This window comes from Microtus pennsylvanicus, chromosome 1 (genome assembly GCF_037038515.1).
Source record: "Microtus pennsylvanicus isolate mMicPen1 chromosome 1, mMicPen1.hap1, whole genome shotgun sequence".
Classification (NCBI taxonomy): domain Eukaryota; kingdom Metazoa; phylum Chordata; class Mammalia; order Rodentia; family Cricetidae; genus Microtus; species Microtus pennsylvanicus.
Window position 1 is genome coordinate 99,201,916 of NC_134579.1, and position 16,418 is coordinate 99,218,333.

At 36.4% G+C, this 16,418-nt stretch overlaps 1 protein-coding gene across 1 annotated transcript in view; it reads right to left on the reverse strand.

Moving 5' to 3' along the window:
* Positions 1 to 417: 417 nt before the first annotated feature.
* The window catches only part of LOC142851588 (cytochrome P450 3A6-like), a 40,410-nt gene continuing 24,409 nt past the window's right edge, over positions 418 to 16,418 (reverse strand). The window contains exons 8-13 of the mRNA XM_075975392.1: positions 13,463 to 13,590; positions 12,691 to 12,757; positions 10,155 to 10,315; positions 7,541 to 7,767; positions 5,697 to 5,859; positions 418 to 523 (exon numbers count right to left, since the gene is read on the reverse strand). Of these exons, the coding sequence (XP_075831507.1) occupies positions 428 to 523; positions 5,697 to 5,859; positions 7,541 to 7,767; positions 10,155 to 10,315; positions 12,691 to 12,757; positions 13,463 to 13,590 (842 nt within the window). The 3' untranslated portion in view covers positions 418 to 427. The remainder of the gene's footprint in view (positions 524 to 5,696; positions 5,860 to 7,540; positions 7,768 to 10,154; positions 10,316 to 12,690; positions 12,758 to 13,462; positions 13,591 to 16,418) is intronic.

A 16,418-nucleotide genomic window follows, 5' to 3' on the forward strand; every position in this document is an offset into this window, starting at 1 on the left:
GATCTAAACAAAAGACTTTATTTGTGAAGTGGATGTTGGTTAACACAGAAACTTAAAACTCATCAAAATGTAAGGAATAATTATCGGTGGAATACTCAACTATTAGTGATAAATTAAGGATTTTATAATGGAAACAATACTAACAAAATTAATGAAAAATCTTTATCAGACTTGAAATGAAACATATTGCACTATTTTGGGCATGGGAAAACTTTGATATGAAAGAACATATGGATTGCTAATTAATCATTTTCCATTCATACACAAGAATCAAGACTCTATCATGCCAATGAAAAATAATTGAAGATTCTGTCATGAACTGTGGTAGATTAGAGTTATATTCGTCTAGGTTTTCTTGAGGAGTAAATTAAAATCCAGGTACTTAGAATGCACTCTCTGAAGAACATATCAGAACTAGAGATAAAAATCAACCTTCATTTATGTCTCCTTTTCTTGATATAATCTTCAAGACAATAGGTTTTTCTGGAGTAAGAAGAAATGCCTTTCTTAATTTCAAGGGAACCTAAAATAGTTGAAAAAGTATATTTGTAAGTTAAATGAATCATCAAATTCCACAGAAGACTGATAGAACCAACATATTAAGAACAATAGCTACTTATTCCTGTGTTATCACATGGCTATTACCCTAGCATTCAGGATTTAAAAGAGGGAGGCAGAATACAAAATGTAGGCTTGCTGAGATATATAGGATGTTCTGTACCGCCCTGACCCTCATGGACTGCTTCCTAGAAAGAAAGAAATCTATCGTTATAAGTGAATAAATGACTTTTTATCAATGTGGTGGTTTGATAAAACATGGCCACCAAAGATGGTGGTATTATTAGGAGGTGTGGACTTGTTCAAGAATGTGTGGTCTTGCAGGGAGTATGTCACTGTAGAGGTGGGCTTTGAGGTATCATATATTTAAGTCGTGTCTAGTGTCTCAAGCCACTTCCTCTTGCCTTTGGATTAAGATGTAGACTTCCCTGGCACCATGTCTGCCTTTACACCACCATACTGCCAGCTGCATTGCTCCCTAGAGTAGTAAATCTCTGAAATTATAAAACACAACCTCAATAAAAATGTGTTGTTCTATAGGAGTTGCCATGATCACGTTGTCTCTTCACAAAATAGAGACTCCTACTAAGACAAACACAAAGAATCTTGAATTACTTGTATGGAATATGGAAACATGCTTCAATCTATTCATACTTCAACATACAAACTGACCACTTATTCTGTAAAAGGCCTGAAATAAAATTTTTATATGTCTTCCCTAGTGATCTAAATTTTAACTAAAGTGTAGAAGTTTGAACCTTGTAAAGGACATTTGTGAACACATAGAAAACACATTTTAACAGGTTATATAAAGTTAAGTTTTATTCAGTAAACTGGAAAGACAACCACAAGTAGGTTTTGTACATGGCAAATGCTATTGTCTGACCCTGAATACTAAACAATTTCTTTTTTTTATTCTGATCAAACTACCAACTTTATTTTTTTCAGGAGCATTATATACCTAAAAAGTGGGGCAGTGGAGGGATGGGTAGGGTGCTGGAGTCATGTCTGGAGACTCGACTCCCTAACTGATAGGAAGAGGTGAGGAAATGCTGAGGGTATGTAAATGTTTACAGGGGAAAATGCTAATCACTTTCTGAGGCCTGGCCCCTAGCATTCTCAACTCACAGTGGGAGATAAGGGTCCAGAACTTGCCCAACAGAGGTGAATAGCTTACTTAACCTGTGAGCTGAGAGGACTATAACCAAATACAGGTCTTTGCTTCTGGCAAGAAAGCTCTTGCTGTTTTCGATGATTCACATCAGAATCAGAGTGTTTGCTGTGGTGGGTAGTCTCCCTGCTGGTCTCATGACTTCTGGTTTGCAAGCACTCACATGCTCCCTCAGGAGCCCTGGTTATGCCTTTCTTCCATATCTGTTTCTCTTTGCCTTCCCATCTGTCTGTGGTGTTCAGAGTCACAGCTATCCATCTACAGCTCTCATTTTTCCTCAAAATCTGAGCTCAAGGGTGATGTACGATTAATAAAAACTAAGGATCAGAAATTGGGGTTCAGCCTAAAAGTACAATTTCTAAAGAAATTTCTAAACCTTCCAAACTGATACTTGTGGGTTAATGATAATGGAAGGACTTTTGGAATATTTAAGGTGTGAGTTCTCTGTATCTCTATTATTCAAGGATGGTGCTTAAAAGGGAATTTTCACTCATTTTACTAATTTTTAAAATGATATTGCTGTCAGTTTGTGGCAGAGATGGCCATCCAATAGAATAAGAATCCCATATGAGAATAAAAATGTACAAACAGGTTGTCTCTTAGTTTAAGAAAGTCATTTTGTAGGTAGCTAGAGCCATCTTGTAGATTCCTAGATGCCTTAAACTTGCCTATGATCATAATAAAATCATCCATCTGTATTGTGTTTGTGTATAGAACAGAAAGACAGCTACCCTCATGTCACCAAAGGGAAAATGACCATATTATATTCCTTTTCTATGATGATTATCTACTGACTTTTGAGTGTCATTTTGATGGGGGAGAATCTTCTGTTTTGTGTTAATTTCATTGGTTAAATAAAGAGACTGCCTTGGCCCTTTAATAGGACAGAAAATTAGGTAGGCAGAGTAGACAGAGAGATTGCTCGGAGAAAGAAGTTGAGTCAGGCAGTCACCATGATTCTTCTCTCCGAGACAGACGCAGGCTAAGACATGCTGAATCTTTCCTGGTAAGCTACCACCTCGTGGTGGTACACAGATTATTATATATGGGTTAATCAAGATGAGAGAGCTAGCCAGAAGAGGCTAGAGCTAATGGGCCAAGCAGTGTTTAAAAGAATACAGTTTCCATGTAATTATTTCGGGTATAAAGCTAACCGAGTGGCAGGACGCAGCCCTGCTGCTCCTTCAACATCATTTAATACAAAAATCATAATGTTAAACCTCTTGGGCATTGCTTCTTTAAGTTAATGACAACACATTCTTAAGCTTTTCAGAGGAAACATTTCAACCATATTTCTAAATGCAATACCTCACATTAAAGTACACACAGAAAAGGTCTGAGGACTTTGAAAGAACCCCCATACTTGAAAGACCCCCATGCCCACATACTATGTTAAACTCTCTGAAAATTTAGCTGGGCCCCCAGGCTCAGCCAATGCTAAAACTGGATATCTATGGGTTGCAGACTCACTGACTAGGCTAAGGAGAGAGAATACTCCACCCCCCCCCCCAAGCATTCTATCTAAATTGTCAACTTTCTGCAGAGTGCTATATCTAGCTTTGTGGTTTTTCGGGACTAAGGAGAGAGAATACTCCCCCACCTCCAAAATATCCTATTTAAACTGTCAACTCGCTGCAGGGTGTTTTATCTGGCTTTATGGTTTTCCAGGGAAATTCAAGAATAGACATGGGGCCATTCCCAGGATGAGCTAAGCCCACCAATTTGAGAGCCAGTGAAATGCTTGTGCTATACTACTCTCTTATGTAATCATTTTTCCATATAAATATGCTGTTTGAATTTTCCCAGAGTGCTCAGTTGTCGTAAGCTGCTGTTGTACCCACAGGTGCCTGTGTATTCAATAAAGACACCTCTTGCTGATTTTATCTGTTGGCCTGAATTATTGAGACTGGGAGATTTCTCCCAACACCCTTCAAAATGAGGGTTTTTTCATCTTAAATTATCAGGTGTATTTCCCAGAAGAACATGTGTAAACTCAACTCATAATCGTGTGCTTGTATCCCTAGGCTGAGGACCTTTACTCTTTCATCACTGCTGTGAAATGCAGGCTGTTTTCTTTATGGCTGCAACCTCTCTTAAATCAGCAAGGTTCAAGACCAGACCCCAAAATAAGAGCAATCATCTAACACAAAATAGGCTTGATTGACTTAAATATTAAGGAGAAAAAATGGAGATAGAGCACAACATTGAGTGTGACAAAAGGTAAGGGTGGTCATGGGTTAAATTGTAATAAAAAAGTGAATGTTATCAAAATGAAATGTATGAATTCTTCAATAATTAATTAAACATTTAAAAGGATATATAAAGAAATGCATCTATTAAAATAATTTTGTAAATTTTTTATATTTAGAATAGTTTTAAGATGTTTCAATGTATTTATTGGTGGATTTTAATATACAAAAAGTCTTTAAAGAATCATTTTAAGTTTTGGAAAGAAGAAAATTAGGTGATTTAGAAATAGAGGATGCTTTAATGAATACAGAGAAAATAAAAATGGAAAGTGCATGTGTTAGTTAATGGGATATAGGGGTAGGGACAGTGGCAGCCTGAAGATAGCATATCTAAAAGACGGGAGTAAATTTCACAGAGAAAACCTACTGAAAGTTCTTGGCTTGGATGTAGCTTGGTTGATTTGAACTTGCAGGATAAGATATAATGATGAATGAAGAAGGAAAGAAAACACATGGATATATAAGAACGTAGGTGGATGCCAATTGTCTAGACCAGAGTCCCTAAAATACGTGGAAAAGTGCATAAAATGGCTAAGCAAAGGAGTCTTTCATATTCATGAATAATGGTATAATGCATGGATTTTTGTCTGTGTTTCTATATGGGAATTACTGTGGAACTTTGAAAGTCTCTGGATTGGTGAAGGATTTGGACAGACATTCTGATATGACACAAGGATAATAAAAAGACCATTATACCTCTTGGAAATGAATATATATATATATATATATATATATATATATATATATATATATACATATATATATATATGTTTCAGGTTATTTCTATTAATTCATTTAAAAATTAATAAATATTTAAACTTTAAAAATCTGTTCCATGGTTACGGGAGCCAGCGGGGTCAAGGATACTGGTGAACATGTATCCTTAGGGGCTTAGAGACTGAGGCAGCAATCACAGAGCCTCCATGGGTCTGTACTAGGCCTGTTGCACACATGCTGTGATTGTTTACCTTGGGGTTCCTGAGGAACTCCTAAAAGTGGGAGTAGGAATGGATTCTCTGACTCTTTCTCCTGCTCGGGGGGCAGATTTTGTGTCTCTGGGTTGTTCCACCCAGCCTTGCTATAAGAGTTTATGCCTAGTCTCATTGCATCTCGTTATGCCTTGTTCAGTTGATATCCCTAGGAGGTTTGCTCTTTTCTGAAGGGAAATGGAAGATTAGTGGATCTTGGGGATAAGTGAAGTGAGGGGGACTTGGAGAAGGGGAATATTGAGAGAGGAGTCTATGGTGAGGATATATTTTATCAGAGGCGAATAAAAAAAAGTCTGTTCCATGTACGATATATACAAGTATAAAAAATCCATAACAAAGTCTATTAATTGTAGAATACTAATGTAATGGTAACAAGAAAAATTACTTGGTTTCAATAATACTATACATAATCATATAAGGAATATCTTCATTTAATACTCATGATCTTTCATTTAAACTTAGATAAAGACTTATTGCTCCAGAACTCAATGGCTCAGGAGCCCACACATGGTTTTATACAGATCTCTCAATAAAGAAAACATTAGGTAAAAATAAAACAGTATAATCCATATATAAATATATACATATATTCAATATATCTTATACATATTCTGTATACTTTTATACATTATATATAAATAAAGTGTGTATATTATATATATACAAATTTATGAAATGCTTATAAATTAAAAAATAAAAATATCACTAAAAGAATATGTTCTGTCTCACCTCTGTTTCTTCACAAGGCAGCACGGAAAAGTTCTGCAGCATTTTGACAATAGCAAGCTTCATGTTAATGAGAGCAAACCTCATGCCAATGCAGCTTCTAGGCCCATATCCAAAAGGCAGGTATGTGCAAGGATTAATTCTATCTTTATTTTCCTTGCTGAACCTGGTATCACAATTGAACAAGAACATAAATAATGAAACACGAAATGCACAAGAGCAACATGTTTGCAGTTTTCACTTACATCCCTCTGCCAGCATCATACAGGGAACTTCAGGGTGTTCAATATTCCAGTCATGGGGTGTTTAATTCATTATGAGATTTGTAGTTTAATATTCTTTCTATAACTTTACGGTAAAGGATCTCCTAATGTTAAGAAGATGATGTGTCATGAATGCTCATTGGAATGAAACGTGTCTTTGAAATTTAAAATATTAAAGATGTTGTGTGTTATCAGTGTGCAATTACAAAGAACTTGTGGGGCAGAAGGAAGGAATTTCCCTGACACTTGAGTTGGAGATTTGTTCACTGTGGATGGAGGAGATACATGTTAGGAATGAATTGTTTCTATTCCAATCCCTAATCTCCTCACCATCCTCTCTTTTCTTCCTGTAATTGTTTCTAGTCAGCCTAATCTCTTTCCTCTTCCTCATCCTCTTTCTCTTCAGCCCCATTTATCCTCATTACGGTTTTTTCACAAAATCTGTGACTCCCTCACCCACCTCCAAAAGTCATTCAGTGAAGTAGGTAGCAAGGACACAGCTGCTTCTCTACTCTGTTATCCCTGAATTTTGTGTCCATCCTTCCCATAGGAGAAATGCTGATTCTGGAAATGCTCTAGAAGACTTTTAACCATCTATTCTGTGAGAGTTATTAAGTATCAAGGAAGATTATGAAACAATTTCTAAGCTATTTTATAGAACAGCTTTGGGGTCAGGTGAAGGTTGTATTGGTTTGTGTGTACAAGTGGAGCTTGGTGGAAAACTCTTGGGGAAGAGTACATACACACACATGATAGACACTGGGGTTTCTGTAGACTTCTTCTATACTATGTTTGATTACAATCATAATATTTCTTTTCTTTTCTTTAGACAGCGTTTCTCTGAGTAGCCTAGGCACCTGTCCTGGAACTTGCTCTGAAGGCCTGGCTGGCCACAAACTCATAGAGATCTGCCTGCCTCTCCCTCCTGAGTGCTGGAATTAAAGGCATGTATTACCAATACCTGGACAGTAACAATATCTTTTTAACTTTTTCATTCCTCACTTCCTAGCCTAGTCACTGATGCTCCCTGAGTCTATATTATCTGAAAGTTGGAAAAACAATAGAAATGAATAATGAATGCTGTCTGATTCTATAGTCACTAAGATAAAGTGTGTATATGTGGTGGCTATATAGATGGGACATAGAATCAACCTGATCAGAAAACAGGAGCAAGTCAATTCTTCTTGTCTAATAAGCACTATACGGAGAACAACTGCCAACACCAGAGACACACGGCTAAAAATGCAATACCTTAGGCATCCAGAACTTCATGATAGAGGTGACTGTATGTATAAATTTTTGGTCTCCTAATTTAACTGCATCTATCTTTAACTATCATTTTCATATGAGGAGCATGATATGAATTAGACAGGTTCTTTATTGGAATATATATATATATATATATATATATATATATCCATACCGATACATATGAGCACCTAAATAATAATTTGAGAAAAAAAAAGAGGTTATGTACTTGAAGAAGTATGGAGAGAGGAATATAGGAGAGAATGAAACTGAGCATATTAACCTTCTTAGAGAAGTCTTATTCTGTGTACATTCCCCCTTTCTGAGTCCTCATACCTTTCAGGACGGAACTGCTCAGGCTCTGGCCAATATTTTGGATCTTGGTGTAGAGCATAAACCGGCATAATCACCACAGTCCCTTTGGGAATGAGTATACCATTGATTTCAACATCTTTCTTATTGATTCTGCTAACCCTGTTAGCAACAGGGTATAATCTCATAGCTTCACTCACTACCATGTCAAGATATTCCATCTCTAGCAGAGCTTCATAAGTGGCAGGTGCCTAGGAAGATTAAAAAACAAGATTTTGCTAATTTGATATTTGAAACTAACTTTCATGCCAAACTAATAGAGTACTTTTATGTTTGTAGGAACTGCTCATTCAACCATATTAGTGGCTGGATTTATCACTGATATGTTTACAATAGTCACGTGTGTTGACATGCTAAAGGGCCACTGAAATACATAAAGAAGTGAATACTGAAGAATATTCAGAGAAGCTTATACTTAGGTCCAAATCTTCAGTGTTCTTTTGCATGATTTTCCTTTTCAGTAATAGTGAATGGCATATGATGTCAATCTCTTCAACATAAATTAGTTATTGAGGGTGTGATAACTTATAAAGGAAGGAGGCCACCAGTTCAGAATGTGGAAATATAATGTAAAGAATTGTAATTTCTTTTTTAAAACTCCATATCAATCCTTTCAGATGATAATTCACAGTTTTTAAATCCTGTGTTTAAATTTAATATTACTATAAATGAGCAATTTGAATGTTCTTATTAATCAATGCCAAAGTAAACAGGAATAATATATGAAATTACCGTGACTAGCATCAATAAGATCTTTTTTCTTTGAAACTCATCATGGTTAAATGGATAAAAATGGAGACTAATTGAGCAAAAATTTCTATTCTACTGAAAAGTCCAAACAACTCTATGCTTAGTTCCTGAAAAAGAACTTCCACTGGTGCTTAAAATGGTGTTCTAATAAATTTTAAACTTCCAATATCCCACAGCCTAGTCACCTGAGGAGGTCTAGATTAAAGGTTAGAAATTACTAGATTAGATTTGTTTGTGTATATCTGGGAGAGTAGTCCTGATGGTTCATTGATGTAGCAGGGTCCCACCAATTGCAAGTGGTACTGTATCCTTATGGATAAACTTGGGTTGTAGGAGAACATCTAAATGATGGTCCATGAGTGGACCAGAGAGCAGCCAGCATCCTCCATAGTCCATGCTCTGCTTCATTGGCTGTGAGGTAGTATCTTGGTCAGAAGCAGTGCTGAGTGGCGTGGCAAGCAGCCCTGTCTATAAGCGACTGTCTTGAGTTCCCTTATTGACTTTCCTCAGTGAGAGATTATCCTGTGAAAACATAAGCTGATGTAATTGTTTACTTCCCATAGTTGTTTTGGACCATTGTATTTGTTACAGTGATATAATGAAACAAAAACAGAGGATGAGGATCAAGCCTGAAGATGCTTTGAGTGCACCTCACTGACAACATAGCCGGTCCCAGAATATAGGTACCTTGTTGACTGAGGTTTCTGTCCTGCCCGGTTCCCGCAGTCATTAAGTCCCAAACAAATCACACAGAGGTCTTCATTAGTTATAAACTGATTACCGCATTAGTTCAGGCTTCTTACTTACTAATTCTCATACCTTACATTAGCCATAATTCTTGTCTGTTAGCCACATGGCTTTGTACTTTTTTGGCAACGCAGTCACATCTTGCTTCTTCTGTGTCTCGGTCACGACTGCAGACTGCAGGATCATCTTCCCAGAATTCTCCTGTTCTTATTGCCCCACCTATACTTCCTGCCTGGCTACCGGCCAATCAGCATTTTATTAAACAGGTCAAGGAACAAATGTTTACAGGATAAAACTGTTGTCCCACAGTAAGTACCTCACACCTCATTGCATCCAATTTTGGGCAGAGATGAGAAAACAGCTTATATGATATGTAGCTGTCACTTTGTGAATACTGAAGCTACCATAATGTAGAGGTGAACAGTGTAGCTTGAAAGCCGCCATGATCTGCTTTGTTCAAACTGAATTATGTGAGCAATAATGAGAATAGCTGAATCAGTCTGCCCAACAGAGACAACACAAGGGTCCATTAACAGCAGTCAGACCACAGCATTCCCACTAAAAATATTAGACGTGTCAGGTCACTTGTTTGAGGTTCTAGGGGAATGCCTCAGTGGACAACAGCATTGTTGGTTCTTGCAGAGGATGTGGGCTCAGGTCACAGTACCCACATGGTGAGCATTTCCTAGAACTCTAGTTCCTGGGAATCTGATGCCCTCTTCTGGCTTACTCACATTTCAGACATGAACATGAAAAACAGATACAGGTATGTAGGCAGAACATCCGTTTAAGTTTAAATAAAATACTTGTCTGACACGTGCTTATCATTAAAAATCTGAAGAGATTTTATGCATGGTTTAGACTGTGTTATGTAGTTAGAAATAGTGGATGTCACAGGCTCTGTACAGATTTACAGAGATTAATTTTTCTGTACATATACTTTCCCTCTGTCGAATTTTCAGACACTATTGCTGAAAGAATCAGTTCTTACTGTACTAACTATGATTCCAAATGCAAGTATGGAATTTTTTCAAGTTGAGGTTTCACCTTTTCCCTCTATCTCCAGGCACTATCAACTCACCTTCTTGGGTAGGGCTAAATCAATCTCATGCTGGAGCTTCTTTTGGACATCAGGATGAGTTGCCAGCAAATACATAATAAAGGAAAGAGTAGTGCTTGTAGTATCATAGCCGGCAAAAATAAATGTGATTGATTGGGCCATGATCTCCATATCAGAAAGAGCTAAAATAAAATTAGACATTGTGTGTCAATTACCAAGACTGATGCCTACATAGACACTTCACCTATTTTATTCTACCATATTTGGTACAGTAAGATACTCTGCACTTTATCTATAATGATGTTCTGCCTGCCAGATATGCAGAACAATGTTGATACAATACTTGTGGGAGTAAAAACTAATAACTCATCTGACTTAAGACCTACTTCATGAGATGGAACCAAGACTTGGCGCTGTTCAATTGACCAACAACCTGGGACTAGATAGAGTGGGGATCAAGGGCAAAATTCAACAATACTGGTGTAATAGAAAAGAAATGAATTGACTCATTGATATTTCACTATTCTTGTAGATCAGTGCCTTGATCAGTCATCTTCAGAGAGCCGCCTCCTGCAGCATGTAGGAATAAATGTAGAGAACCATAGCCAGATATTAGACAGAGAGTGACAGTCTTTGGAATATTCAGCTCTAAAGGGGATGTCTCCACTAAATACCTTTCTTCAAGACTCAGCTACTTCCATCAAAAAGAAGTCAAGAAAAGTATAAGAGCCAGGGGAGGTTGAAAAAACAAGAATACAAGGACTTTGAAATCAACATGAACAAAGCTCATAGAACTCACAAAGACTGAGGCAGCATGGATAGGGCCTCCATGGGCCTCCACTAGTTCTTCTCTTCATATATTATGGTTCCCAGTTTTATATTTTTGTGGGATTCCTGAGTGTGCAAAAGAGTGGTTTCTGACTCTTGTGTTTTTCTGTTGGCTTGTCTTTCCCAACTTTGATATGTTAGTTTTTGTTTTATCTTATTATAGTTTATTTTGTTACATTAAAATTATGAATGAAAAGATAAAAACCTAGCTACTGGTGAAAAGGTAACAACTGAACTGTCCTGTTGGGGGAGGGAATATCAGTTTTCTTCAGTAGAATGATACTGCACATATCAACTACTTCAGAGCATGCCTCATGTTCAGGAGTAGATGCCCAACATATAATGGACACCTCAGTTTGTGAGTGAATTTGTGTGTGTGTGTGTGTGTGTGTGTGTGTGTGTGTGTGTACGCATGCACATGGGTGCGCGTGCACATGCGTGTCTGTTCATGTACATGCGTGCTTTGATTAGGTTAATTTGGTGTTTGATTTTTTTTGTATAGTTTTATTTATTTTACTGATTTGGGGTAATTTTGTTCTTACATTGTTTTTTTATTCGCTCTTATGAAAAAAATATAGTTGGATGTGTATGGAGATCTGGAAGGCCTTGTGAGATGGAAAGAATATGATCACAATATATTTAAAATTACAAATTGTTTTTAAAAGTACCAAAATTTGTTACTGACTTCAAATATGCAATTAACAATGGGATTTAATATTAAAAATTTCCAAAAGATACTTTGAGGTACTAATGTATGAATAGAAGCATTACTCTGAAATACTAAATCAAAACACAGTGAATAAAACATTAGAGAGGAAACATGTTATAAACACCAGTTTTCTTCTTTAATGTACTATGTTATTGTAAAAGGAAAAAAACATTTCCACAGTCCCTTGGGCTAGAGAACACACTTCCAGTGATTGAAATGTAGTGAGGGTAGTATTTGAGACTGTACTTCCTGTTTGGATGCTGTGGAAACAGATTTGCAGGTAGAGGATCTGATTCAGTGGCTCTTTATGAGGCTGAGACTCATCATTGGACTGATGCAGGTGACCCCGTATTATTGAAGGCTTTTGGGGTATGAAAGACATAATCAAAATAGGTCTTCAGATTTTAATTTTTTAATTAAAATATTACTTCATTTCCTTTTTTTTCTCCTCACTCCTCCAATTCTAATGTCACACAATTTCCCCCAAATTTAGCAAGGAGTACTTTAACAATTTTTATTAATATAGAAATAAAAAAATCATATAAATACAATGTGCTGAGTTTTGCCTAGCCCTCTTGTATTTGTTTCTGGGCTGACCATTTAGTATTGGACAAACAATCATGGACTCATCCCTGGTGAAAACCTATAATCTCTCTCTCAGCTGTTGTTATCTATCTGTATCTCTTGATCTAAAGTGGGTTTTCATGAGATTTTACCCAGCTATGTTGGAATGTCAGCTGTTGTTGGGACAATTTAGGTCTTGTTTAGGCATTTGTGCTGTTGAGAATGCATGGTTGTGGCTTTCCTGTCATAGACGGAATGTACAATAATTCGGTATTTTCTTTATGCATATACTCCATGATTTTAGAAAGTTCCTCAGACTGATGCTTTTAAAGTACATGTCTATGTCTCGTTGCAATTTAACAGGATGCCTTCTCTGCTTAAATGACCCAGTCAACATTTCAAAGACAAGTCTCTCCCTCTGTGCTTCTCCTTAGACTGTAAAGCAGCCTTTATTACCTTTATGGTACTTCACATCTTTCAAATCCTGGGAGTTCATCATCAGCTGAAGAAAATCCACTCGGTGCTTACAAGAGACAGAAATATCAAAGTCAAAAGTTGCATGTTAAGCCAAAATGAATATGAAATGGAGAACTTAAGTTCTTTTATGAATAATGACTTATTTAAGGCCAGTCTATGGTTAAATTTGCCCAAATCACTGGTTACAAAAACTGTTAAATACAGATTTTGGAGAACAAGAAGTCTATCATACTCTAGTATCATGCTCCCATGTCCAACACCTTGTCTCGGGGCTTTTCCTCATTCTGAGCATCTGAAGTTACTGATGACAGACCCCTGACTGGATGGTGGCCAGTTTCATTTTCTGTCATATGCATTTGTTTAGCAAAAAGTCCTGAATATCAACCTGTAGTTTACTTAACATATTCTTAAATAATATCCCATATTTATTGATGGCTGTTTCTGAAGTTGGATTTTATGTGATTATGTGCAAATATTCTAAATATCTAGAGTAATAAAAAATTGATTAGATACTGATTCTTTGGCATCTTACTGACAGTAACTTTCTGCCATGTACTGGTCTCATTAGGCAAAACTGTGTTATTCAAGTGGTACTCTCAATGCTCAAAGAAATTGCCCAACTTGATGGCAAGCCACAACACAGATTAAACAGAATGAATTCATCAAATATCTTAATGAAATTTTCCATAGGGAATTTTTGACATGTGACAGAATTGCCTTGAAATTGAAGTAAATTTTTTATACATTTTACCTCCTGGTTATCTTTTAGCCGATCGTTTTTTGCTTTATTCACAAAATTTCGTAAAAAACTTGTAGCATCACTAGGAAAAATGCAGATATTTAACTTTTCATACAGTCCTTTAAGGAATGGAAAGAGTGCTATAGAGAAAAAGAAATACCATGATGAAAATGTTAACTTAACCTATTGGCAGTTACTTTATTCATCAATGTTAAAAACTGTATAATTAAAAAATAAAACAATCAAATCATGTGACAGAAACAAAATTGGCAGAAACAAGCTAAAAAAATACAATTGCAATATACATAAAGCTTATATATCACATCTTAATATGTTAAATCTTTAAAATAAATTTATTTATTTATTTTATATCCTTTCTGCAGTATCTCCTCATTCCTCTCCTCCAAATACCGCCCCGCACTCCTTGTTCACACCCTGCAATCTGTTCCACCTTCTTTTCTGTTTAAAAGGGCAGGTCTCCCATGACTGTCAACAAAACAAGGCATATAAAGTTGCAGTAAGACTAAGCACCTCCCTATACATTAAGGCTGGGCAAAGTGACCCAGTATGAGGAGTAGGTTCCCAAAAGTGAGTAAAAGTGTTGGAGACAGCCTTTGTTCCTACTGATAGGAGTTCCACAAGAGGATCATGCTACACAACTGTAACATACATGCAGAGTGCCTAGATCAGTCCCATACAGGCTTTCTCATTGGCAGTTCAGTCCCTGTGAGCCCATATGAGTCCAGGTTATTTGATTCTGTGAGTTTTCTTGTAATGTTTTTGACTCCTTTGTCTCCTATCATCCTTTTCTCCCTATTCTTCAGGATTACTTGGGCAGGAGAGTAAGACCATGCAAATATTGCCTAGAGTGTCAGGACCTACAGACCTAAGATAGAATCAAACATAACAGGAGAAAAAATATCTTTGTCAGTGTAAAGATGTTGAAGTCTTAATAAAAACATGTATACAAAAATACATTTTCTCCACAGAAATTTAGTATGGACTTCTACTAAAATATTTAGAGAAAACCAAAACCAATTCTTCACAGATGTCCAAAACTTATAAAATTACAGAAAGATTCAGAATTCATTTTAAAGGCTAATACTATCTTCTTAGTCATACCAGAATATGTCATGCAAAGTAAAATTGTATCAAATGTGACTTATACCTAATATTGGAGACTTCATCAATAAAATACTTTCGCCTTGATGCATGCTATCCAAAGAGGTACAAATAGAATAAAATCAAGCTGCACACAAGCACTTTGAATGAAATAATCTGAAAATTAAGAACAGGGTCTCAATGTTCAGGGAATTCTCTTAACTTGATAAAAAATATTGTCTATGAAAACAAAGAGTTTACACAGAAATTTACAGAGAAAATATTTCCCATTGAGTAAAAATAGAGACCATGAGAGCTTGTTTTCTTTATCTTCACCACTCCTCAGTAACTATAACCAAAAAGCAGGTTTGTATGTCTACCAGGGTACAGCATCAATATACAAGGATACACAAGCTACAACCATGAGATCTGGCACAGTCAGTATTACATCCCTCTGAGTGCTGAGGGGGAGAATAACATTCTTGAGGAGCAGACTAAATTACTAAATATAATCTGGAATAAAATAAACAAAAATTTCATTGTTGGTGGTGAGATAAGCAGCATTAGGTATGCTAGCCAAGCATGGTGCCACGAAGTTCCATCCCTGGGTCCTGTGTTTGAAGAAGAATCTTGCTCTTAGGCTTAGTAGGTCAAGAATTACAATCATCCTGCCTCTGTATCATTACCTCAGGAATTCAATGCATTCACCGGTACAACTGACACAAAACCTGCTCCTTTACTTAATTGTATGCATATTTAATAGAACAAAACAAGCCCAATGTGAAATTAGCAAAAAAAACACCATTCACAAAATCATTAAAACATAGTCATAGCCCCCACTACACACTCATCCTCCTGGTACCCATAACCTTCATTAGGCAGAGCCAGGACACATCTTGATGATGAAACTCAACATCAAATATATTCTGGAGCAGGACTTAGTGAAGAGAATAATGCAGAGGGTCCTCCTTTGGTGAGGTAACCTGATATTCTGACCAGGATATTTTCTTATCTCAATTTTTCCACAGTCTTACTCTCCACTACAGCTATTCCTTATTTTTTACCATGTCCAATGCCAATATAGATTCCTGCTTTCCTCACTTTTATGTTATATGATTTTTTTGTTTAACAAACCTTTTTCTATAACCTTTCTTCCTTTTTAGAACATAGATTGGTCTCGTTCCCAGTATCTCTGTGACTCAGCTTTCTGAGAGATGAGACTGTTTTATATGATATGAGTGCACAGCTTTAATCTTCTGATTCCAGTATACATTTAAACAAAATTTCCACATGTTCCCTCATCTTTTTCTTGTCTCTATCTTTTTCTTTCTATATACTCATACCTCCTCTATTTCCTACTAAGAAACATTCAACTAACTAGTCACTAGTTCCTCCAAAGTTTACTTCTTACTTTTCTTTCCTTCTTTTCTCACTTATAGTACAAATAGCTAAATAGTAGAGAGAGAATTGAGTATGCCTTAGTTGCTAAAACATTTGGAACTTAAAGACTTTCTAAAGATAGCTTCTTAATTAACCACTAATATATTTTTATGGCAGTCTTACTGATGGATAACAACTCATGTTGAAGACATTGATCAACTGACTGAGAATGACTGAGTGGAGATCGTGGAGCCCTGAACACAAGGCTAACAGGAGAAAACTCATCTCAACCCTACTCATAGCTAGACTTTATTTAACACAAAACACTCCCACTGAAGGAAGAAAGATGCTATGAATTAAATCAACAAGAAACTTCTGAAACCTATGAACACCTGATTTTTGACAAAGGAGCTAAAAGTATACAATGGAAGAAAGAAAGCATCTTCAACAAATGGTGCTGGCATAACTGGATGTCAACCTGTAGAAG